At 39.6% G+C, this 26,860-nt stretch overlaps 1 protein-coding gene and 2 long non-coding RNA genes across 5 annotated transcripts; 2 read left to right on the forward strand and 1 right to left on the reverse strand.

Moving 5' to 3' along the window:
• Positions 1-299: 299 nt before the first annotated feature.
• Positions 300-25,127, reverse strand: TSG101 (tumor susceptibility 101). Of its 3 annotated transcripts, XM_082194574.1 has the most exons (10): positions 24,951-25,113; positions 20,889-20,973; positions 20,095-20,160; positions 19,503-19,666; positions 18,881-19,007; positions 16,380-16,446; positions 13,555-13,652; positions 3,106-3,308; positions 1,741-1,980; positions 300-776 (listed from the first exon to the last, which is right to left on the reverse strand). In XM_082194574.1, the coding sequence occupies exons 1-10, from the start codon at positions 24,990-24,992 to the stop codon at positions 687-689; spliced, it is 1,182 nt and encodes a 393-aa protein (XP_082050700.1). In that variant the 5' UTR covers positions 24,993-25,113; the 3' UTR covers positions 300-686. The 3 variants fall into 3 exon arrangements, with proteins under 3 accessions (XP_082050700.1, XP_082050699.1, XP_082050698.1); XM_082194573.1 differs by lacking the exons at positions 300-776; positions 1,741-1,980; positions 3,106-3,308 and adding an exon at positions 8,952-11,486 and having other exon boundaries at positions 24,951-25,127; XM_082194572.1 differs by lacking the exons at positions 300-776; positions 1,741-1,980; positions 3,106-3,308 and adding an exon at positions 8,952-11,489 and having other exon boundaries at positions 24,951-25,127.
• LOC309516990 lies at positions 4,215-6,465 on the forward strand. Its single transcript, XR_014213102.1, has 2 exons — positions 4,215-5,877; positions 5,934-6,465. It is a non-coding gene; the product is annotated as an uncharacterized lncRNA (long non-coding RNA).
• On the forward strand, positions 16,455-18,666 carry LOC309517069. Its single transcript, XR_014213140.1, has 2 exons — positions 16,455-17,583; positions 17,634-18,666. It is a non-coding gene; the product is annotated as an uncharacterized lncRNA (long non-coding RNA).
• Positions 25,128-26,860: the final 1,733 nt, after the last annotated feature.

Consider the following 26,860-nt stretch of genomic DNA (forward strand, 5'->3'; position numbering starts at 1 on the left):
TGTTAAAGTAAATCAACAAGGATTAATGACTCCCTCCCGCATACAGGTAAAATGAAAGTCAGAGGGTGCAGGTTAATCAACAGTGCATTATTGTAATGGTCCCCAAGACTAAATCTGATCAAATGGACAATGTGCCCTATAACTGACTAAACTAGCAATGTTATTGTGAATAGGGGGGGCTGATAACTGATCTGCAATTCTAAGCATACATAGTCCCCTTGAACAAAATGGGCCTTATTTCTTCTGTATAAGTATGCAGAGGATGAGACTAGAAAACAAACACACATTGTATCCCAACCTGCTACTAACTTCTACGCTTTTATTATAAATTAATCTTGAAAGTACACGTATGAAGTTTCCAGCTACATTCTACATTAGACAAACTTGAGACTACAGCAGTGGCATTCGTTACACAAATGTCTGTAGCACCCCCAAAAAAGTGTTAACACAAAAATTTTTATTTAGCCATCAGCCCACAAATGCAAAAGGTTTACAGAGAATAGAAAGTGCATTAATAAAGCTAGTCCTTACCAAAACAAAAAGAAAAAAAGAAAATATATTATCCATTCAAAATATTTTACAAGTTGAATGATGTAATAACTTATTCTGGCCACTTACTGATTAAAAGGAAAAAATAAATGAGGATATGACCACTTGGACTACACCACTCTTCCCTAAGCCATGGGTCAGTAGAGATCACTGAGTCCTGCAGTTTTTCTTGCTTTCTGCATAAGTGCCCGCAGCTGAAACTGCTTGCGAGACAAGAGGCGGACATGCTGAAAAGAAAAAACAGGCCAGGGTAAATCATCTGAGCACGATCTATAACATTTTAATTTGATCAACTTCAATAGGGTATCTTCGTTATTGATAAATGAATATTTAGGTCCAGATTTTGAATTTAAAGACAACTTGAAAAGTAAGATACCATTTTGACTGGCATTTTGTCTTCGACTGTATGTCCCAATAATTTCAATGATGCAAATTTTGACATTTTCAGATTCTTATAAATTAATTTTGTGTAATGGTGTATGTAACATATACCAGTGTTTCTGAAACTTGGGGCCCCAGCTGTTGTTGGACTACAACTCCCATAATCCCTGACAACTGGTACTGCTAGCTAGGGATGATGGGAATTGTAGTCCAACAACAGCTGAAGACCAAAGCTTCAGAAACAGTTTACTAGACACATGCAAAATAAAAAAATTCCTTCCTGTAGCACCTTAAAGACCAACTAAGTTAGTTCTTGGTATAAGCTTTCGTGTGCATGCACACTTCTTCAGATACACATGCAGTCACCCACACAATAACTTGAATCAGCCAAAATGGGAAAAGGTAAAGAGGGCATTTGGTTGGCCATACAGCTACAAGCACGTCCTCAAGACCCAAAAGCTGAAACTGATCCCACAAAACCTGACCAGACAGTGCATTAAATGCCTCATTCAGACCTGTTACAAGAAGAATATATACACAGTGGTCCAACTCATCATGGGAAGACAAGTTATTCTGTACTACAGGCTTATATCTTCCTGGCTGTCAGGTGTGTAAGGCTCTAAACTACAGCTTTGCTGATGTGTGAGAGAGATAACAACAGTCACACTCTGGTACCATCCAATGCACTTGAAAACCCTTCTTCCCTACATTTGAAGAAGCATTAGAGTTAAGAACTAGGAACACAACTATTGGTTTCAGTGGAGCAGAAAAACTACATGAACGTACCTTTGAATATTTACTCAAACTTACCTTTAGAAAGATATCAAGATCAATAACTCCACGTCTCAATGCTTCACCCAGGTAAAAGATGGTATCTTCAATGGCATTTTCCTCAGCATACAAGTTCAGAATTTGTTTGTAAAGTGGCGCTGTAGGAACAATAACTTCGTCTATGTCATTATTTTCTGACTGAGACTCCATTTTTTCCAAGGCAGAACTCAGCTCTTCGTCTTTCTTTTTCAGGAGGTCAATGTTCTTGTCAACTTCAGCCTAAAATTAAAAAAAAATTATAGGTTTGTTTAAGATGCCTTGATACCTATTTAATCAACACCCTACATTTCCTTTTAAAGTCCATGGAAGGGAGTCCCAGGTATCACAGGAAAGAGGTTTCCCTCCTGCCCTCAAACATCTATTGCATGTGAAGAAATTACCCCCACGCTGCTCTGAGGGCAATAATGGCAAAAAGGTGCCTGCCTGGGGAAACTTGGGATTCAGTGGATCCCAAACTCTCCTGCTCCCATAACATACCTCTGGAACGGGGTGGGGAGGGAGTACATGGTCCTGAAGCTGGTGTACTCAGTTTCCCGTCCTTTGGGCACTAGACGGGAAAACGGGGTGGTAGGCAGAGTGGGCAAAGGACAGGGTAGTTGCAAAAGGAAAAAGCCAGGATGGGTGCTACAACACCACCTTCTGCCCTGCCAGCATAAGTCCGGCAGGACTTTGGGTGTGGCAGTTTCTTTGCCTCAGTAGGATTGCTCCGTAACACTTTTAAGAGTACAGTGGTACCTCAGGTTAAGTACTTAATTCATTCCAGAGGTCCGTTCTTAACTTGAAACTGTTCTTAACCTGAAGCACTTTAGCTAATGGGGCCTCCTGCTGCCGCTGCGCCGCCGGAGCATGATTTCTGTTCTCATCCTGAAGCAAAGTTCTTAACCTGAAGCATTATTTCTGGGTTAGCGGAGTCTGTAACCTGAAGCGTATGTAACCCGAGGTACCACTGTATTTATGTACGAGAACAGCATTTAACTGCTTATTTGGATGTTCCCAAAATTTCACCATTCCTGTGCTATTGACCTTGTAAATAACCATAGACACAGGACAAATAATTGTAATGTCTCTGCAGTTTTAAGACCACTATCCTCACTTGCAAATAATGAATCAGTGGTGAGGAATAGATGGCTAAAAAGAAAAGGGCTAAATTTTTCATTTCCTATAACACCTACCACACAATGGATGCCAAGAGCTACAGGCAACAGAATCTACTGCAAGGAAGGAAATGTTCCAGCTGCTTTGAGCAACCAAAAAGGCTTCGTTGTTGTTTGAAAAGACATGGGAAGTCATGAGGCCCAATGCTTTTAATTGCTTAAAAGGAAAAAGGCCTTTTCGTTTGCTTACCACTTCCTGGTCTAGGCGAGTTACCATCTCTTCAAGCTTTTGGTGACCTTTTTTCAAGTCTTCCTCTGTGCGCTTCAAGGCATTGAGCTCTGCCTGGGCACGGTCCATTTCTTCTTTCATTCTCCATCTCAGCTTATCACTGACTGCTGAAATAAGCGAAGCTCGAATGGTATCTTCGCTAATGGTGCCATCTCTGCTGGGACCTGTACAATAAGATTCAGTCACAGAATCAACCCCTTCTACTTCTAAGGAGATTTGTAGGTCATGACAATCTGTTTGCAAAGGTATTTGAGGCTAAAAAAACTAGAGTATGTTAAAACAGATTAATTTTCAGACATAACATTCCAAAAGGTGTACCCATGCTAAGTTGCTTAATAATCTATTGTACTTTCCCAACTTAAGGAGGTTCTGCCCATCTTCTCACAGAGTGCAACTGTGAACTTGAACCAGCAAATATTTTAAAAGCAACCATAGAGCTTTCAAGTGTTAGCTAACTAACACATTAGCTAATTATCACAATGAAAAAACATCGCCCTTGAACACAGGTTTAGCTCTCAGCCACTCAAACTTTACTTTGGAACACCCCCCAATTCAAAATGTTTTAATGAAAACACAGAATGCTTCTGTCAGATTACTAGCTCTGGTTGTTGTTTGAGGAGCACTGAGTTGAGCTACAAACAATGAAACACTAGTTTATTTTTCATACAAATATTTCTTTTGCTTTTGCATCAACCATCATATAAAATATCTACAGTCATTTTTTATCACCAAGTTCACATGAAACCTCAAATGTTTGCCATGCACAAGATGGTCTTTCCTTATTAAAACCTTTCCTTCCAAACACTCACATCCACGAATTCACATTGCACATTCAAATCTACAAGTTTTTCACTTGTCTCCTCACAGACAACACTGTCTGAAGAGTTTCCTTACATTGAGGACTTGAAATTTTATAAAAACGAATGCCCTGTCTTAATCACTACCGTTACTAATCTACAAATATATTTTAAGAAAGTATTCAATAAACTGTGTAGGCTTCCAAACATCAAAATTGTATCAAACCTAGCAAGAATTAGCAACAGCACTCTAGTATAAAAATTGTATTTTACCTTAACACACCAACTCTAAGAGCCCCACAGGTTTCATATGCAGCTTGAATTTGCCACCATCCATGTGTTCTCTTAACATTAAAACTCTTCTTCTTACAGTCTCTTTCACAATTATCAGTCCATTCTTTTTGCTTTTGAGGTGTTCCCACTGCCCCAAATAGCACTTAGCATGTGGAAAGTGTGGTATGGGTCCATCCCAGCAGTTTCCTGACCAGCCCACCTGCAGCAATTCTGTCCACTCAGCAAAAGTAAGCAAAGTACGGAAAACGTCTGTTCATGCTGTCGTTTCTGAATCCGCTCTGTCTTGCTGCTGCTTCATTCACTCTGGTGGGATCTTCACGCCAAAACAACTTTATGGAATCACAGTCTCTGATTGGAACTTCCGACTTCAGACTTGGGATTTCACTTTATGAGGATACATTGTTGATTCATTTTCTGTATTTCATTCTTCCTGCTGTCATTTTCTTTTCGTTAAATGGATATAAGCTTCTTATCTTCAGAATAAAATTAATGACGGATGAGTATCACCATTTCATTTCTTCAATGCGTTTAAAGTCCAATTACCAATTTCAGTGAACACCAGATGATTTTTATTTGCTCTCATTTCCATTCTTGTCTTGGGTTCATGTCCAACAAAGTTCAAAGTCTGACGCTAATGTCCGTTATGTTGATCATTGCTCCCTAAAGTCTTTCTGCTCTTCTCTTGAGTATGTATAGGCGTGGTATCATATGTAAGGAACACTGAAAACTGGTGTCAGATAAAGAAACTCTTCTGCATAACAAATGTTGAGCAATTTAAACCAAAAATTATTTGAACACAAAACATTATTACAGCTTAGGGTTCTGCACATTGCTGATTCTAAACATTTGTGTATCATCTGAGTTCCCCCCACGAAGCTTTTATCCCAAAAACAAAACAAAAACACCTCTCCAAACATTGGCATTATTAATTTTCTATTATATTAAATGTATAATAATTATACAGATTTTAATAAGACATTCTTATGGGACAAGGGGCCCCAAAACATCCTGGAAAATCTCCAAATACCAACACCTCCAAAAATGCCTCCCACTTTTACATAATTACTGGTATGTAATTTTTAACAGTTTCAACTTGAATTATATGCGTATTTCTGAAGAATGAACAGGCATACAGACAGTTACACTGATACATGCTGCTAGATGTATACAATTTGTAAGGCGAGCTCAAATAAAGGCATCAAAACTCATGTTAACAAATTCCCGCAGGTTCCAAAATGACAGCTAAGAAATAAGCAAAGGCCAGAGCCAACATCCTTAGAATTGTTGTTGCGTTGCTTTTAAAACAAGCCATATTCTCATTAAATATAAAAGTTGTTGTTAAAACATTTATTCAAATACTTGTGCAGCAAGAAAACGAGTATAATTCAGGCTAAAACAGAGATGGAAGCCAGGATATTGTTTGATATTCTTTCAGCTTTAGAGGGGCACCATGGAATGTGTTGTGTCATCAAGTGCTGTCCCAACTACTGAAAAGACCCAAGGCAAAACAGTATGTAGTAGACGTTCTATAATATAATCTCAGGTGATTTGAGTGAACTGCAAACATTCAGACGTTTTAACTAGCCAAACATAGGAGTGTAACTTAAGTAATCTAAGCAAATGTTTATGTACATCAAAAGATGTAACCCTCTAATCCCTCTCAACTGATTTAAGAATTCATCAAAGTTTGCCTTTAAGAGATTAAGACCAGACTAGCTGCTATGTGGTTGGACAAATGAAAACAAGTATTCTGGCAGACTTAAGGTAGGTTTGAAGTGATATCAGCATGTGATTATCTGCTTTGCCAAATTCCAAGGGCTACTTTTGGTTGAATTTGAAGTACCATGTCAAATCACTAAAGAGGTTCTCTTAAGTGTCTTCCCCATTCACCCTGTGTTGCATATTCCTGTACCTGAAGACAGCTGCACGCAAGAGTTTACTGCAGAAATTGGTCCTAAATTGCAACATGTTGCATCGTTTTCTTCTGAATGATCTAGATAACAGTTTCAACAAAACAAATGAAGGTTCTGTTCTGAAACTATCCATTTCTGTGTTTTCCATACCAAGTTTTATCTTCTTCTACTACTGTCTAGACTTGTCCTGTTTAAAACGAATTATTCAGAGTAAGAAAATCATGAAGGCAGTTTCAAAAAGTAACTTAACCTTATTTTGCTAATCCCCTGCTTCAGAAACTGTATTAAAATTGGGCAACAGCAAAATAAGAAAAAAACCTCAAAAAAGAAAAACCTGAACAAAACGAACAAACCACTTGGCTCAACTCAGTAAGCTGTGCTAAAGAGGAAGGTAAACACTGTTCAAAGCAACTATGGGTGATATCAAATGTTACTCATTCAGAAGTAGACCCATTTAGATCAATGGACTTAAGCCCAATTATTTCAGTCGGTCTACTCAATGCTAATTTAGGATTATCAGTCTATATGGTAATCCAGAAAATGATATTGAAAAAGCCAGCAAAACAAAATCCTATTCAAGTGCTAGACCCACATTTCCATCTCTCTCTGCCCCAGGTTTCTTTCCACCATAAGCATATATCATATAAATATATCCTAAAACCAGTTACAACTTCTTGGTCAAAGCTGTTTTTTTATGAAGCTTTTGTCTAGAGCTTAAATAAAATCAGAAAAATAAGTCTGCATGTACAAATATATGGTTTTAGATGTACAGAGAACAAGACAGGCTACCACCATATACCAATTCATACCAGGAGCACTTGATTTGAAGAGCACCTTCAAGAACATGAACCCTTAACATTTTCAATCACTTCCATAATTAGCCACCCTTAGAGAAGAGTTCCTGGCATGCAGCCATACGTCCAAGGGAAAACTCAGACATTTAACCTTTGCTATACAGAGTCTAGTTTCAGAACTGACCTTATGGTACTGACCTTACAGTACTGCAGACTAGCAGTTGACTCAGACAGAAAAGAAACAGCCAAATATCAACTTGGCACTGGAAGAAACTGATGTTTAATTTAATTTAATAATGATGACTATATATTACCACCAGCAGGACAATGTGAAATGTAGCATAAACAAAGTAATAATGGTGTATTCCTCAATTATTAACTAGAAAAGAATTTTAATTATCTTTTCAGTTGACTTTTCAGGAGGGGTATGATGTCAAACAAAATATTAACACTGAAAGATGGAAGTGCAAGATTAAACAGACTAAATTGCTTTAGCTGTATCAGAACTGCCAGAGTAGACAGTCCATTTTAAAGGATTAATACATTGTGGAAGTCCATCAGCTGGGGGCCCAATAACCAGTTTGAATGACTTCCAGAAAATACTGCCTTACTAGGCCTCTGTTTAGTTGAACTTTAGGTAAAACATTTCTTCAGATAAGGTGGTAACCTCCACCCCACAAATTAAGTACCTTAAGATTAACACCGCTATAAACCCTTAATATGCAGCTTATATTCTTGAGCAAAAACAAACAAACAAACAAAAAAAACCATTCTCTGAGAATAAAAATTGAAAGGAAAGAACATTGATATCAGCCTGGGGTCAATCTTCACTGAACCTTTTATCAGGCAATGCCAGGAATTTAACCTGACACATCTTCAGCAGACAAAATATCTGCTCATTGAGCTATGGTCTCTTCTTTCTCAGACCCTGCTTCTAGTGGCACAACATCCAAGGTTGGAGAGCCCTCCATAATGGCCCCCATGAGCTGCAAGGAATTTCCAGCAGAAGGAAATTCCACCTCTTGCCCAGTGGAAGTGCTTTTCACTTGTGCATTGGGATCCTGCTCCATGATAACATAAGTGAACTCTGAACACCTGGATGTTAATATATTTACGGAAAGAAATCTTAGAAGAATGAACCCTGATATCCATCTCTACTAGTCTTTTTAGGGGATTCCATTCTAATTATATAACTGCTACTTACCCCCCAAAGCTTAATTAAGTCTGCAAATCAAAGAGACCCTGTGGAAGATGTTGCTCTGCTCACTGCTATATTCCAGTTCCCCAAGAAACTGGAGTATTCCAAAAAGGACAAAGATTTCTGAAAGGCCACCTTGTTCATACAGATGTGCGAGCAAGGGAGACGCTGTGAGCTAACATGAAAATAGAAAAGCAAACTTAATATTTGTTGCTCATTCATAAACATGCAACATACTTGAAATACTATATACCAACCATAAGTAAACCATATATAGTACTTTAACAGCCCCAACAAAATGAATACATGGATCCAAAAAGCAACACTGTTTTGCCTGAAAGCTTTCCCTTGCATTCTCCAAAAAAACCACCCTTGAGAGTAGAGGGAACCTCAAGAACAGTATGGGATGGGTGGTGAGGAAATGCAGTTGAAGGGGGAGATCGGTAAGCTGCCTTGTGCAAGTAGAAGTCCTTTCAACTTATGTAAGACCAAGTCTGGATCCAAAGCTTTACTTTTATCTCATGCAGATAATGGTCACCAATTACTGGTAGTAACAGCTCTTGACAGTTTTGTTTTAATAAAATTATGAGTAGTAGTAGCTTACTTAAACACACTATTTTTATACAACCTAAATATAGCTGAGGAAAGTATCACCATTTCTGGGATGTTTTGACTGTGGGCTGAATCAAGAAGTGTTTCAACAAGTACAATCAGCAACCCAAAGAACATCTTTCCTCAATCGTCTTTATAAAAAAAATTCACATCATTCAGTACTAAGTGTTCACTAACAAAGAATGTAAGGACTAAGAAATAAATACTAGTATTTTATTGTTAGAACACAAATCTCCAAGTTATACAAATTAGATGGATCAAACAGCATTGCCCAACATCAAAAAGGTAGAAAAGATAGGCCCAGATCCATATTGGAACTTAACGTCCCTAACTACAAGCAAGTATTCAAAATGAAGGCCATAGTCAGTTGTAAGCGCCTGCCATGTCCTTAAGGGAACGAGCTGGACTGCACTATAAACATGTAGAATTCTGCTCCTGTCCCTCCCAAAGGCTATATAGTTCTCCCCCAATCTAGTGGGAAATTTCCAGAGTGGTATGCAAAGAGAGGTTATGTAAAAAAATATAAATGTAATCCAAGCATTCATCTTAAACTGCAGTAAAGTTCAATTCTAGTCTGCTACATTCTATTCCTGTTGCCCTTGCATTCCAGAATCACATTTGTGCTGAATTTTAGCTTCCAACATCAACCTACAAGATTGATATCATATTTGGAAGTACTGACCATTTAAAACCACAATACCAACGAATCCAGAATTCGTCTGGATATTGACCTGATTTCAGAGAAGCTGGGAAGGTGAATAAGCCACTGGAGTTAAGCTCTCTTGTTTGTGAAAGGCACATTACAGCATAAAAGCAATTTACATAAAATGTGCTACCGAAATACTGAAGGATATTGTCTCATGTGGCTTCATTCACAACCAACTCTCCTTAAGAATAATCAAGTTCATGCCAGGGTTTTTTTAAAAAAATAAAAAAGCATGTTTCCCTGTAATTTGTTTCCTACTAACAGTGGTTGTGAAAAATGGTCGTTCTATTAGATTATATTTTAAAAGCAAATTTGGATGCAGGCGATCTGCCTTTTTTCCAGGAAAGGTGACACAGTAATGCCAAAGCAAAACATGGCAAAACTGTCATACAGTCACTGTCAGACAGTTCAACAAGCTTCAAGGTAACCAGAATATGTACCCTCACACAGTTTTAACAAGTGCCATAATAGCTCTGGGCAGTCATGATCTTTTGCAATGAATGTCTTGCAGAATAACATTTAAAACTTTCAGTGTCTAAAACTTATATAGGATTTTGGATGTGAAATTCCTGGTTGAATAAGCCATGAAGGAGCATCTGGTGTTTATGCTGGTTTTAGTACTTTGAGCCTAGGCTCTTTAACTCAGTTTCCCATTATGTCTGAAATTGGGAGCACTGGTTTAAAGTTGATTTACTAACCAGCATCTGAAATCTGATTAGCAAACTTGTATTAAACCTCAATTCCCCATTTCAGAGGAAAGTGTGACTTAAAAGCAGCTTGGGCTGAACCTGGCACACATGGGGAGGCAGGAATAAGCTTGATGCTTATTCTTGCTTAATGAACTATGGTTTATTAAGAATTTTACCTCTGAGCCTGCCATATGTTAACACTCATGAAGCATAAGTGATTAACATATAACTAGAGTAACATGTGAGTCCATGTATAATGAAGCCCTAATGCTTCAGTTTGTTTTCCTGCTCTAGTCAGACTCACCTTTTCCAAAGTTACATATTTTTTATGATGTTTTTTCTGATCTACCCACATAAAATAGCTTTGTAAGCTATTACTGCACCCATATTTTAGGTAGCTATTACTCATGCTATTCACTGAGCATTTTTTGGATGGGAATATCAATCAGGGAAACTAAACTGCTTGGCAGTGTCTCTAAGCACGCTGTAGAAGCAAACTGAATTCAGTGGGGTGGGGAAGTAAACAGAATTAAAAAAAAAACAGTTAAATATATCGGCAAATGTCTTACTGCAAGTGGTTGCAGAACAATGCCACTAGCAATTACATTACTAAATTAATACCCACCACCCTATTAACAGTGCAATTCCGCTGCCTGAAAATTCAAATTACCACCGTTCACAACCTTCTAATAATCTCTGTCTGTAGAGACCTTCCATACTTGCTTAAACTGAAATCTATTATTCCTTCTCCAAAGAAAAAGTTAGATCAAAGTTTCCAAAACACTTAATAAATCCAGGTTGAAGACATCTGTGCCACTTTCAGACAAGAGAACACCATCTAGATGGAACAATCCTGGAGGCTCTGGGACAAGTGAATCGTGTTTGATTATAATCCCTCCAATACGTTCCATAAAACTGCTGATTTCCCGATTTACTCTCTTCCTGCTTTTCTCCATAAATTCATGGGACATATCTTGGCTCCATGCTTTGCGGGGTACAATATTAGACCAGACAAGGATGCTGTTCTTGAATGTTATCTTAATATGTATTATATCTTTCTTCATTTGTCTTATGAGATCATAATCTGCGTATGTCCCAAGGTCATTTCCTCCTAGATGGACCACCAATATATCAGGATCTGTTAGACGCCGCCGTGTGTGCAATAGGCTGGGTATCAACTGATCCCATGTCATGCCACTCTTTCCTAGCCAATGTAGTTTGGCATCCTCCAGTCGAATGCCCAACTGTGGGCCAAAGCTTCTTTCAAGTGCTCTTTTTTCTGCCCAGAAAACGTAAGAATGACCACATATCCATACCTGTTTCTGCTTTCTTCTGCCATCTGCTATTAAGAGAACAAACATACATTAATGCTTCATAAATTTTGTGGCCCAAGCACCTCCTGAAAACTTTATTCAGTGTTGTCTGAATTATTCCATGTAAAAATCAAAACATGAGACACCTCTATCTTAAATTACATGGCATAATAATCCATAAAGTCAACTCTTTATTTGAAGATTGGTGTGTAAAGTTTACAGGTAAAAATGCCTGTATGCAAGTTATAAGATCAATGGAAAGGAATGCATGCTCATGTACCCTTTTGATCAATCTTACAAGAGCAACTGAAAATATCTTTTCTAAATAAAGTTGCTAACAATCCATTTAGATCTTGATAAAGTATATAGGTTTGATAGATGTGCTCTACTCAGAATGAAGTTCTTCCAGATTTTTTTCCAAAATTAACAAAAGGTCAGGAGCAGAAGTCCATACCTTTCAAGCAGACCAAGCAGAAGAGAAAGCTTCGACTCTTAAGAAAGCCGAGGGAGTAGAGTTATACTTCTCTATTAAATCTTATGTAGAAATTTATGTAACCATTTCCACGCTTTGCCTGACAGGATTAATTTTTGTTGCCATATTACATCTCCATTTCTAAAAATTCATTTTCTAAACAAAATGCTAGAAAGCTTGCACTAGGGATAGATTTTTTATTACTGCCCTGAAAGAAGAGTAATTTGATCTCTTCTAAACAATGTAGACCTCCAGTATTAAACTACAGAAAATTATCAGTTTTACATTTTTCCTGCAATTTTCAACTTGGTTTTGTTTATGAAGTCTTTTCCTGACATGCAATCCAGTCAATTTTATAATTGTAAAAATGGTTTTATTGTTTTTAGAGTTTGCATCTTTTGTATTTGATCTTATTGTACATAGCTTCAATAGCATATGGCTCTGAAGCAGTCCATAGACCTGTAAAATAACGATAATAGTAATAGCTCAACAAAAGTGATGATAATTTTTGGAGTTCAAATATATTCTATGTGACATTGGACAAGAAAACAGTGGATGATGATGTGGCCAGGGATCTTGCAGTCTTTGTGCTAAATAATAATGTGCTTTCTAAATTATACTCTTTTGAGGGTTTTCAAGTTTTTGCTTATCACTAGAGGCAACAATACTTTCAGATTCTTAGGACTTCTCTCCTGAACAGGTTTGGTAGTTCTGGGCTAAGTAGTAACACAGGTGAGCAAGCATTTCAGCACCCAAGAATTACACTGAATGTGAAACAGAAGAAAGCTGTTGATTGGCACCTTTAGCTTACAGATCAACAAACTTCACAAGATGAAAATCTGGTGATGGTAGCTGGGCTACGTCATGAACGGCACTTCTACACTTGCATCACACACAAAAAAAGTGAAAAAAAATTGCAGTTTGGGAGTGTACCGGAAAACACGATGGAGTCAAGGATAGCTTGGTTCGCTTCCAGTTAAGCACGGAACTCAACTGTATTTTCAGTGCTACTGACTCGACAGCAATCAAGGCTTCTTCACATCATCCTTAGGTACTGTTCTCCATCCTTGGCTGACATAGCAAAAGGCTTGTAAATAGGCTGTAGTACTGCATCTTGGACTGCAGTTACTCCACACTGGCCTCTTCATTCTTGTACCCAAATGATGCTGCTGTTCAAGTTCCTGCTACATTCAGTGGTGTGATCAAATGAAACCCACCCCTTTCTCATCATTGAAAAGTTCATAACTACAAGATCATTCCCCCAGGCAATAAGAACATAATAAATATGTAGGCTTTAAAAAAAAAAAAGCCTTCGGGCTTTAATTTATCTTGGACCTGCAAACATAATATTTTCAAACACATGTGAACTTCATTACATAAAACAGTTCAATAAAAATGAAGTTTGTTGAACAGTGAAAACAGTTAATGATTGTTCCATAAATCAAACAATGGAGAAAAAAATGAACATCTAGCATGATTAAAGTGTAATGTAACTGATGTTTTTGCCACGAGGCACTTAATGCCCATCTCAGAAATAGGTGTATTTGGATTTGCTTTATGCTGTATATTTAGAATGAGCAATTTCATTACATTCCGAAAAAGACACTTTCAAAGCTACTCACCCACAGTAGTTACAGGAGGCTGAGAAGGGTAGTGTTGTGTGCTAGTTGTTGGTGGAAATGATCCGCTAGGGGGAGGGTAAGGATAGCTTGGGTAACCACTTTAAAGGGGAGGGGGAGAAAGACACAGTGTTATGCATTCTTTAGTTAATATTTCCATTCATAAGCAATTTTTTTAATACATTTAAACAATTTATAATAGACAAACAGAATTTAAAAAAGAGCCACTGATGCAGATATAAATGGTCAGAGTAATATTCAAGACCATGAGAAATTTGTTGTCATCCATAGGTTTCAGAGGTATCAATGTTTTAATCAATGTTATTCAAATATGTATAAATAAATTTCAAGTTCCCTGATCAAAGTTTCTTCACATTTGTGGATTAAAGCTGAAGATAGGTAGAGGCACTCAGTCTAATTATTCATGGTTCATTCTATGTTAGCAGTTAACAGGTTTGTACTTTGTTGCATTATTTTCATTTGAAAAGGTCTATGTTGCCTTGGTGGTTTCATTTACAGAGGGGAGATTGCGCAGGCTTCTGCAACTGCCAGAGCATGTACACATTTTAGAGTTTCTGCATGCTACGTTACTTTCCTCAAAAGTTAGTGCCCTCTATTTCCAGTCAGTTGGTGCCATGCACTCCATTTTCAGAATAAGTTATAAAATCCATATAGTGATGGCAGAACTAATAAGCCATCAATAGTAGGAAACTAGAAACAATAATACCACAGGATATGAAAAAGGGAGATACAATACAGTACATGTGTGGGATTTCTACACTCAGAACTGTGTCTATTGTGAACAAGCCTTACTGTTTAATTCATTGTACTAACACTAGCCAACAACTAAAGGGAGAAAATGAGCCGATGTGTAGAAATAAAGCAGTCCTCAGCCCTCTTCTGTCTCCATACATTAAAAGAACATGTGCAAAAGGTAGCAGCGCATTTTATCAAGGTTGGTGTTAGATTTTAGTAGACTCTCAGATTCGGCCTCTCTCAGTTCCCCTGTCCAACAACGTGTCTTCCCTTGAGCACTCTGCCCACCAATTCTGCTGTCACCAGTCATTTCTCACTCCCTCTGGTTGTGCTTATCCAGCAGATGGCAGCGGTGTTTTTGATGGAAAACAGGCTACTACTCAGCTCTGATCTTCAGCAGCAGATGGCTGCCATCTCAGAGACCCCAAATGCAATGCCTGTTTGTGAGCACTGCATTTTGGGGGCCCTGAAATGGTGGCCACCCACCACGGACTGGAGTTTGAGTGGTAGCTTGGTTCCCATATGAAAATGGCACCTGCTGGTGGAGGGTAGTGATCGGTGCATTGGATAGAAACCCCAATGGTGGTGGAAATGCCAGGCAGGGTGTCAATGCGGGTGATAGCAAGACTGGCATCAGCTCCAATGGGGCCCTGCCAAAACACGTGGGCTGCAGCAGTTGCTCCAGTACGTTGGGTTCTAATCCTGGGTCTGTTTTGGAGTTGCTCCACCACCACTGCCCACACTGTCTATTGCTGGCTCCACCCTCCGACTTATACGTATTGGGCAGAAAGTCTGAAGGGGAAACTTACACACGAGCCAACAGTGTGACACGGCAGCTAAAAAAGCCAATGCAATTCTAGATCAAGGGAAGTAATAGTGCCACTGTATTCTGCTCTGGTCAGACATCACCTGGAGTACTGTGTCCAGTTCTGGGCACACAGTTCAAGAAGGACACTGACAAACTGGAACGTGTCCAGAGGAGGGCAACCAAAATGGTCAAAGGCCTGGAAACGATGCCTTATGAGGAACGGCTACGGGAGCTGGGCATGTTTAGCCTGGAGAAGAGGAGGTTAAGGGGTGATATGATAGCCATGTTCAAATATATAAAAGGATGTCATACAGAGGAGGGAGAAAGGTTGTTTTCTGCTGCTCCAGAGAAGCGGACACGGAGCAATGGATCCAAACTACAAGAAAGAAGATTCCACCTAAACATTAGGAGGAACTTCCTGACAGTAAGAGCTGTTCGACAGTGGAATTTGCTGCCAAGGAGTGTGGTGGAGTCTCCTTCTTTGGAGGTCTTTAAGCAGAGGCTTGACAACCATATGTCAGGAGTGCTCTGATGGTGTTTCCTGCTTGGCAGGGGGTTGGACTCGATGGCCCTTGTGGTCTCTTCCAACTCTATGATTCTCTGATTCTACGTTCAGCAGAAGGTACACAGGCTCTTCCATGTAAGTAGGAGTTATGTGGATGTGTGAATGCAAATTTTGTGGAGGAGCCTGTGTGCATTAAGCTGAACTTACACATTCTCCCAACAGATCTTCTGCCCAATGCACAAAGGTCTGGGGGATGAGCTGGAGGGAACAGAGACATCAGAGACAGAAAAAAAAAATGCATAGCTGTGCACTCCCCTACATGTGTTCTTTGAACATGGACATGGGAAGCCTTGGTTTTTTATATATAAAAGGGCTCTCATCAGGAGAGGATGCAGCCAAATAATGTTAAGAATGCAGGAAGCAAGCTGAAAAATTTTATAAAAAGGCAAGAACGTGAGTCATTTTTGAAGTATAGGTTTACAATGACACCAATTTTGCTCACTATACACTTAATCATTGCTTTACTCAAATGAAGGGGCCTTAAATGCAACCAGGGTTTTTGATGACTGTATTTAAATAGCAACATATAAAAGACCCTGACTCAACACCCAGACAAAACTGAACTCAAGATGAATGGAATAGAAATCTAATGCTTTTAAAGTCCATCACTCTCAATTTCAGAAATGGGCACAACATCACATTGTCCAATATTGACAGTGTAGTCTATTGGATCGGCAGATTCAGCAAACTATAGCTTACCTTGGGTTAGGTGGTGGTCCAGGAGGGAAATGAGGCATTCCACTTGGCATTCCTGGCATGTAGGAAGCTGTGCACAACAACAATTTCAAACATTTTAACAATTTAGGATAGTGTTGTTCAATTATATAAAAGTATCTTTACAAATAAGTAGTTTAAAATTAACTGGGTTGCCTCTACTCAAGGTAGATCCACCAAATGAATGGAAATAATGAACTTAGGTCTATTTCTTTCAATGGGTTGAGTAGAACTTAGTTGAATATATTGCACTAGGTTAGATCCAGACTTCCTGTGAGCAGAAACCTTCTGGAGGAAAGGAAGATGCAATGGTTACCTATTTCTTCCTGCTATTTCTGATCCCTGAAAGTTGTTCTGGAGGACAGGGGGAGGGGGGTATTCTATGGAAGACCATGGAAGTTGGTGCTGAGACAAGAGGCAATAATCACTTCCCCAAGTCTCCACTGAACCTCAGTCCCTTTTTGGAACAGAAGCAGCTGTTCTAGTAATAGAATGGCAACTATTGATGCAGCCCATTTGTAATTTCTACAGTTGTAAAAGTAATTTTTTAATAGCCCACATGAAGCAAATGCAAAAGGAAAGGAAAGAAAAAAAGAAGTCTTCTTGACCCCTGCCCCACCTTCAGAATAAGCAAACAGCAGCCCAGGAAACCATTCCTGCTCCTAGTCTTCCCTGTTGTGCTTGCACTTATTACGCATTTCAGTTACTTTACTCTTGCTGCATAAGCCAATTCAGAGTGTTCATTCATCCCATTTTTTCCTTACACATATTCAAATCCATAGGTGGAGTTCAACATCACATTATTTCAATTTTTCCCTTGGTGCAAGTGTTTTTGCTTGCTTGACAGAACAATCTCCCCTCTTCTCCTCCTGCAGTCTGGGGTTTTTTCCTCCCAAAGCAGATAGTGTGGGGAGACCCAGCCGTGCTACTGCGAGCCCTTCCACTGGCTCCTGCTAGTACAATTATTTAGTACTTTAATTGAATCCAGTCCTATATAACCAGGGAGTCCTTACAAACAAGCCATTATTAAAATGGAGCAATTAATCTAACAATAAAGATTAAAATGTTCATACTAAGAGCTGGAGCTATAGAGTTGGTTCCAGAATTGTGAGGGAAAAGGTCCACTTTCCCCCTCCTCCCCACTGCAGCTCCCTACGCCCCTTCCCAAAATCACCTGAAATTTGAGGGAGTTTCTGGAGTGGTCCAAGATGGGACACGAGGGAGAAATCAATGAATTAGATGTGATGTGTGCCTTGCATTCATTAAGTATAAGTAACACATCCCACACTCCAATTTAAGACAATTGAGACTGCACTTTGGGGCTTTCTCCATTACGTTATATCTCTCACTGCACCAACTCTACATGCAGTGCAATGAAGAGTTCTGGAGAACCTGAAAACTTGCTCACCATTAATATTACATTTCCAAGGGTCCTAATGAAGCTATTTCCCAACTGTGGTTTTGCACCCCCACTGAAGACAAGGACAGCTACCTATGATTTTTAAAGTGATGGTGTCAAAGCATTAGTGTTACTTTCAAGTAACTAGCTTTACTAGTTCTGAAGTCAAACTCCTAGCTATTCTATATTTGGCTGACACCTACTGGCAGAGATGATATTCTCTGGTGGTAAAAAGAAAGAAAGCTTTTTGCAATGCTAAAATGGCAGAATAGAAAGCAAATTTAACTTTCCTTCAGTGCTCAGCATTGGTACATCTAACAATGACAGGTTTTTGTTCTATAAAATGAATTTTCCTACAATAATCCCTGTTTTCAAACTGGTATAAGTATACATTTCAAATAAATGCCCTACACATCTTATAAAATAGCACAGTAAATTCTTGCAAAATAATTAACAGTTGTAGGAACATCTTTTTCTCAGAAGTTGAGAGCAATGGAACATAAAAGTGTCATTATTAGATACCCAAAAATTAGATAGCAAAGTGAGTTTTTAATTTGATTTGCAATTAAAAGAAAATTAGTATAAAGGATGCCAATATAACTCTGCTAGCATTATAAAATAAATAAGTTTCAAAAACAATGACATATGAAGATAAAGGTACTGATAATGGCAAAATATTAGCATAAATAATGTTTGAAAATAGATCAAGGGTCAAATGAATTGTAGCAACGTTGTTGAGTCTGTAGTGTGGGTGCCAAAAAACTGAACATCTTTCATGGAAATTTATTTATAATCAAAACAGATATTAGACAGCATGATCAAAATATCTAGCCTAATTTTCTGCATTTAAAAAAACCAAACTCTGAGCTGCTGGTAGCTGAAAAAGATTATAAAGAATGAATATTGGCTATATAACTTGTGCTCTGGACTGGGCAATTGGCAGCAGGGATACTTTATATTTTAACCAACATAATTACATATTTAGAAACTGATACTACAATAACTAGATCCTTTCAACAATACACCGTGCCATTATTCTACTTGTTTTCATTGCAATTTGCAAGTATATGGGGTACAAGGTACTTACAGTTTGGTGGTCCTGTTGCCTGGTAAGGTGGGTAGGCTGCTGAAATGGTAGGCCGAGAGAAGACTGGAGGTTCTTCTCCAAACACCACAATCATCACTTGAATCAAGCCAATCAAATCTGATTGTGGCTAAGGGGAAAGCATATAAAAATCTCTTTGCCTTTTTAATCCCACAAAGATTAATAATGACAATGCATCCATCACCTTGTCAGTTATAGGTGGTCATTTGGTTACTCTATTTGTAGGTTTTGGTCAAGTATGTTCCAATTCAGGTGCAATCACTATCTGATAAAAATTAAAGTGTAGCATATCACTGAGAAAATACTGATGAGAATATGAACCCTAAGCCCATATTAATTATCGGCAGCAATTAGACATTTTATGGCAGGCCACATTTCAATTGCAGGTCTCATGAATGGAGATTAAATATGACAAAAGCAGTAACACAATTAGTACTGTGCAAGAGTGCTAAGGTTTTACTCAACAGAAACCCCAGTTTCCCAATGTCACATCTTTCTACTCTAACAAATGACCAAAGGAGAAAGCAGAATATTAAACAAAACTGCTACTTAAATGGTGAAGTAATTTAGGGCTAATGGTTAAGAATTTTATAATTGTACTTACATGTTTCCATTCGTGTAGATATGGAAGGTATATCTTGCCATTTGCATCCACGTGCTTCCCAGTTTTAATTGTCATTGAACTAGTTGGCTTAACAAAACAGATTGGTGGATTGTATGGATATGTATCCAACAGCCACAGACATATTGGGATATTGTATGTGTTACCTGAAGAAGTTATTTAAAAAAAAAGATGAATGCATTATTATTTTCTCCTTCTGACAATATATTTTAATGCTGTGAAATAGGAATGATTACAAATGCTGCCCTTGTAGTGATGGAAGGCCTTCTAACCTCCACTAACAGAAGCAGGCTGCCCTCCAGTCCACTGTTCTGGAAGTCTCCTTGAGCCCCTCTCCCAGGGTACATGCAGTGAGGGGGAAATTCCACTGCACACATTGTGCTAATGAAAAAGCTTTGTTGGACACTGCACAAAGAATAGGAAAATCTCCTGTATGTGGCAACACAAAACAGTTGTACAAAGGTCCAAAACTAAGAACAAAGCATTCAGAACAAGTTAGTGACCAAGCTGATCAAAGTAAATGATGTAAGCTTTCAAGTAATGTACTGGCAATCTACCCAAGACAGATACATACCTTTGTAATTTACAGGAATGGTTCCTGTGAGGCTCATCAGTTCTCTTGATGAACCATCATTAAAAACTGAAAAGCAAAAAAAAAAAAAAAAGCATTATGCAACCTGTTAATTTGATAGTCAGATAACAAAAGCTGCGTGCATGCTTGACAAAATAGATATATAATCTCAGAGACTACTTTTCTTCAAACACTTCTCTATATACAAGCAAGCATCTTCTAGGAAAATGAACTAATAACACCACACAATAAGAAATGGCAAGCAAATTATTGTGTGACACAGGCAGATCTGCTCCATACAATTCTAGCATCTATGAAAAATAAAGTTGCCATAAAATTGCTATTGTAGTTGTCAGCCTTCAAAGCAAAGCCTAAATATGAGCAATACTATTTCCAAATCAAGTGGGCGGTGGCTGTGGTACTCCAGACATTGCTGGACTACAATCCCGTCACCCCTGATCATTGGCTTTGGGGAAAAAGGTTTCCCTATTACCATTTTGCCAAAAAGCATGTCTCAAATAATTAGCACAGTACAGGGGTGACTAACCTTTGGTCCTCCATATCTTGCTTAACTATAATTCAAATCTTCTCTGACTATTGTGTTTGCTAGCTAAGGCTGACTGTAGTCTAACAAGATCTGGGGAACACCAGGTTAGCTACCCTGGTCGAATAAGCTACCTTATTTCTTCTTTGTCATAAAATTTCTTACACAAAATATGATATACTGATAGGAAACTGACATAGGCTAGCTAACAAAAATACTGCACAAAAAAGAAAAACATAACATAAAAACTCACCATATCCATCCATTACAGGCTTGAGGTCTTTGTACTGGGTGATAACACTGACAGTTTCCTGAACAGTCAAGTCTCTGTACTTGTACTAGGGGGAAATAGATTTTTGAAAATCTTAAAAGCTCCACGAAAGACAACTTCCACTGAAAACATTTAGACTTCTTTCAACACAACTATAGTGACTAGAGAACAAGATCTGCAGTCTTCCACAGCAGGTAAGATACTATAACTACTTTTTTATATAGAACCACTTCGCTGAATTACTGCCAGAGATTATAGAGTAAACTTGACCTGCCAGAATCAAGTATAAGTGGTATGTCATGATGCAAAGTGAATCAAACTCAATTCTACAATTAGGATGCTCAAGTGAAATGAGACTGTCCACAATCCAACATGTTTTTTGTCTTGTGCTAAGCTGACACAGTTCTACTAACAAAATGAATACACTTATGAATTAATGTAGACCACTGAACAGATTTTTAAAACTGTTGATGGCAATGAAATAGAGGATTGTGTCTCTATGACAGAGGCACATATTTAGTCCAACATCTCTGCAAAAACCATCTTTCTCTACCTCAGCCATCCACACAGTGCCAACTGATCCAGAACACTCTCACGTCCCACACGTATCTTTGTAGCCACCCACTCTCCACTGGACCGTAAGAAAACTGATTCCTTCAAGCTCCTCTTTCAAGTCCACTATCAACTCTGCTCACCTACTTGAGCAATCCCAGTTCACAACTCCTTGTTCTTAATGTCTCCTTGTATGGGAAATGCAACCAGAAGACAAAAATGTATCAAGGAGTTAGTGATCTGTTCCTTCCCCCTCCCTTGCTCTTGTTAAGTTTTTTGATGGTGTGAGACCGGTCTTTAATGGCCTGAGAAAGTTGGGAGGAGGTGAAGCCCTACACACAGCAGCCTTCATCAGTTGGAAGGACAGTGCTGGGAACCTTATTTGACATTGGACATTGTTTTGAGAAGGCGAAACACTGGGTGGGGGTGGCTAATGGATGATCTGCACATAGCCAGTCTGGCAAGCCACACCTGCTATCTATAGTTTGGGCAGAGTTTCTTTGAAGCTCCTGATCGGCTGCAGGGCTGTGCAAAGTGAGGCTACCTGGGGGAGTCGCTTTGCCACTTCTTAAGGGCTTCTAAATGGCAGATTGAAGTGCTTGCTTGGTATATATACATTGCTTGCCGTTTGAGAATAAAATCTGTAATCTTCCCATTCACTTGTGTTTTTTGTATTGCTTCTGAATCTCATTTTAAAAGAACCACCTTGCCTTTGGTTGTAAGACCAACAGCAGTCAACTTCTGTGGCCTCATTGTTCAAAAAGCAGTACCAGAGTTTGCACTGCCGCCGACACCTGCCTTTATGCATTATAATACAGATTTAGTCTGTGATCTGTGACTATGGCCAAGCAAAATCAGCTGTGCAGAGCCAGCTCAGCTAGCAATGTACTAGTGACTTTGTACCTTTAAGGCAGTCACCAACATTCACGTCCAATTAAGTACCAATATATTTATCTGAAGATAATGAGTTATGCAGCCACAAAGAGAATAATGCAACAATTAATATTTTAAGAATTATGAATAGTATCCATGTTCTACACCACACTAGCTCAACATTTAGAATGCTCTTGAACAAGTTCAAATATTCAATCCGATGGTTTATCACTAATTTGATAAAACCAGTCTAAAAAAGGGAGGAATTCAAGTGTCACACCAGAACAAACATTCCATCAGTGCAAGCATTTCTACAGAACAATCTCCCCCCCCCACTGTTCTGGGGGTTCTCCTGACCCCCCAGCAGGATAGGAGAGAGAAAGTCCCATTGCACTAGTGGAAGCCCTTGTGCTAGCTCCCGCTAATGCACCCACTTAGTTGAATCTGGCCCAAAATAGCATAGTGCTAGCTAAGAAGCAAAGATATGCAAATTTCTACTCATAATCTTTAACAACAAAAAGCTGACAAAATACTGTCCCCACCCTCAGTTAGAAATGTATGTTGAAGGTTAAAATCACAGGTGTCTAATCAGGCAATGATGCATTCTTACATTCTACTTCCTCCTCTTCATTCAACTTGTTACAAAGTAATAAGGTGGTTTTGCAACTTACTTGCCAATTAAGTATAGAATGGATCAGAAAATGACTCAGGGGAGAATATGCACATTAAACCTGCTGACTACTTAAACTAGCTTCATCCAACTAAAGGATCAGCTGGATGAGTAAAACTGCTGTCCTACACACATTTACTTGGGAGTAAGTCCCACTGAACTCAACTGAACATGAGATGTAAGGCTGCAAATTTAAGCACGCTTACAGCTCAATTCCTATACGTTTACTCAGAAGTCAAAACCAGGCAGATAGCCTTCTCAGTGGTGGTGCCCGCCCTGTGGAACGCCCTCCCATCAGATGTCAAGGAAATAAACAACTATCTGATTGTTAGAAGACATCTGAAGGCAGCCCTGTGTAAGGAAGCTTTTAATGTCTGATCTTTTACTCTGTTTAATATTCTGTTGGGAGCCGCCCAGAGCGGCTGGGGAAAACCAGTCAGATGGGCGAGATATAAATAATAAATAATAGTAATAATAATAATTACTACTACTGAATTCAATGAAGCTTACTCACATATAAGAATCAATATTAGATTAAAATTAAATGGCACTATTTAGGTTATTCTGTAAGTACTATGCATAAAGAAGGAATAAGAGTTTGTGTTTTCAATAAACTTAATTCCACTGTAGCACAGCAAGTAAAAATACAGTACAAACAGCTTCATTTATTAACAATTTAACAACAAACCTACACTGAACTTTGCAATTCAACTGAACTTTGGTTTGATACTGATACCAGTTTGGCATTCTCATCCAGGTTTTATCATGAATCTAGTCACCTTTCATCAATGTTCAGAGCCTTTATGTTCTACGGATTTCAGCAGAAGAATAAAGAACATTAACAACCTTCTGCAAATGAAATTCCCAACACAAAAATGTTGCTTATACAAGAAATAAGTGAACTAAGCTGCTGGGTGGCATCCTTTTCTTTGTAATTGACAGACATGTATTCCTATAACCTAGTAAATTTAACCCTATAGTAAATTTCTTACTTTTGAGTGTTTTAAAATTAAATGTTTTAACACTATCCAAGTACTTTAGAGTCACTAAAGCTCCCAAGTAAACTGTACCCAGCTGCTGCTAACAGAAGGCACACTGGGTCAAGCTGTGTTAATTCACAATTTGGGCCCAAAGTACCTTTATACTCAAGGTACTTTGAGTATACTTTTGATCACTGAGATTCTCTGATGGTAACTAACCAACTCCTTCACCAACCTGAATTATCTCTGCTCACTTGCTGAGTTACATACTTATTTTAAAAATGTAGTACAGTGGTAGAAATAGTAATAATAATAATAAAACCAAATTTGTGTTTATTTAGACTTTAAAAACTCCTAAACTACTTGCTTACTAGTTTCCATGATTCCTTTAGCTACTAAAAGCTTAGTCGTACCCTTGTTCCTCATTTCAGAACGGAATTTAGCTTTAAATAGGCCACAAAGGGCAGCAAATGATTCCGGAAACCCACAAAAACAAAACACCCAACTGAAAACTTGGGAGAGATCGCAACACGCCCATTATTTTCCTGTTAATAACTAGGGAGGCCTCAAAGAGTTAGCAAAAGGCGTTGGGCGCTAAGGGTGATCCCTTTTTGGACTCGACAGACCAGGGACTATTTCAGCCTGGTCTTTCCCTTTGCGGACTCTCAGGAGGATCATTCTCGCGACCCACGAAATTAGAGACCCTTCCCATTCCTGCTGCCAGAAAGCCGGCCTCGTTTATTCGTGTCTGGCCAGGATATTTTTGTGGGTGCCCCCCCCCCCCCAGGCAGCAGGAAGAAGGGGAAGATAATGACTCTGGAGGAGGTTTCGCTCGGGAAGCGGCGTGAGGTGAGGGGAGAGGGGCGGCATGGAGGCCCCCCCCGGGTGGGCGAGCGCGGAGGAAGCCCCGAGGCTGTTCCCCCGGCAGAAGCCCGCTGGGAGGGGCTCTCCGGCCGGCCTCGCCGTTACCTTGCCAAGCATCTTCTTCAGCTGGCTCTCCGACACGGCCATGGCGGCGGCGGCGGCGGCAGCGGGCCCTGCCGGCCGCCGGTGGTCGTCGTTCCGCGCCCCTCCTGCCGCTCCTCCGACTCCCCGCGCGAACGAGGAAACCTGCCCCGGCCTCCCTTCCGGTGCTTCCTTTCCACCCGTTTCCGCTCGGCGGCGCGGCGCGACGTCACTTCCGGCGGCCAGGTGCCGCATGCGCGGGAGCGTACACTGCGGTCACTGACGAGCCCATAGAGATAGCAACGTGGAGAGGGTCACGCAGGCGCCGCCTAGGTTTTCTTTATTCCCATACGGAATCTCAGTTCTATAAAAGCACTGAAAGTGAATGGAGCATAAAATGTAACCATTCGGTTGAGCGCTGGGTTGGGATGGCGGGGAGTAATTTAATTAGACTTTCACCTTTTCCTTTTCCTTTTTTTCTGCACAACTGGGAGCGTTTTGTCTATATGCTTTGCTTTGTGCAGAGAGAGAGAGAAGGAAGTACCGTATTTTTCCGTGTATAACACGCCCCCTATTTTGGGGGGACTCAAAATTAAGAAAATACCCGTGGATGAGACGATCCCAATTTTAAAACATTATTTTCAAGTAAAAAATCCTCGTCTTATGCACGGAAAAGTATGGTAAGTCCTCTGTAACGGAAATGATAGTGGCTGATTGTAACATCTGCTCCATTCAATAAAACATTGGGACCGCTGACTGCTATATGGAAAGCAGGGTAGTTCATTGGGAGAGCAAATGTTTTGCATGCAAAAGGTCCCAAGCCAATCCCCAGCACCTCTATGTAAGGCTGGGAAAGACCTCTGCAGGGTTGCTGCCAGTCACCATAGACCAGGGGTCAGGATCGTTTGCCCCTCCAGATGTTCCTGAACATGAGACCAATGGTGGGTCTGATAGTCAAGAAGGTGTTTTTTGCACATGCTGTACACGGAAGTGAGGGGCAGATGGGGCTTGTCGACTTGGGAAGGTAGCCCGTCTAGGAGAAGAAAAACTCTGGTCCTAAGCCTCTGCTGCCTTGCAGGATATTTTCAGGAAAAGAAAAGGCTAAAGAGTAAACCCTACACGTCCCTGAGATGGTTGGATGGCTCCTTGTATGCCTCCTCCTGGCAACTCCTGCAGCCAAGCTGGTGCCAAATGTATTGTTCCGCTTTCATTTGGACCACGTCAGCAAAGCTGAGAGGAGGGTCTTGTCATCTGGGCAGCCCAGGACCTCCATGCACACTGCCAAGCTTGCACCCCGGGGAGGTCACTTTGGTGCTGCAAATGCAGCAGTTCAGCTTCACCCACAGAGGCCCACTTCATTGTCTCTCGAGACAGATGGATGCCAACAACATATCCCATCAACCCCAGACTGCATGGCTAATAGTCAAGGAAGATGGGTACTGTAGTCCAACAGTACCTGGAGGGCCAAAGGTTCACCCTCCCTTGGTGTAGACAACACTTCAACTTTGATGGACCAAGGGTTTGAGACAGACAAAATGAAATCTTCACACAGCACATAGCAACACTCTGGATTTCACTCCTACAAAATGTATAGATTGGAGACAAAACTAAATGGTACCCAGGAATCTTGGCTACAGTCGCTGAAATTGTCAGTGTTATTTTAAAAAGCCTACGTACAATGGAAAGGATTGTGTATAGATGGAATAGATTAATGCATAAAATATAGAGAGGTTATTTAATGGTTTGAAGGATTTGAATGTGCATGCATTCTGTAAACTACTTTATTCTGAAGTGGTGTACAACAGGGTCAAACAATAAAATAGTTCACAAAATACATGCACGTTAATATACATCAAAGCATTAAATAAAACTGTCTGTAAAACCACCATCAACCATGGAGCCAAAATTCCTGGACAGCTTTTAAAATTTAGATT

Source organism: Podarcis vaucheri (assembly GCF_965113315.1).
Source record: "Podarcis vaucheri genome assembly, chromosome: 1".
NCBI classification, from domain to species: domain Eukaryota; kingdom Metazoa; phylum Chordata; class Lepidosauria; order Squamata; family Lacertidae; genus Podarcis; species Podarcis vaucheri.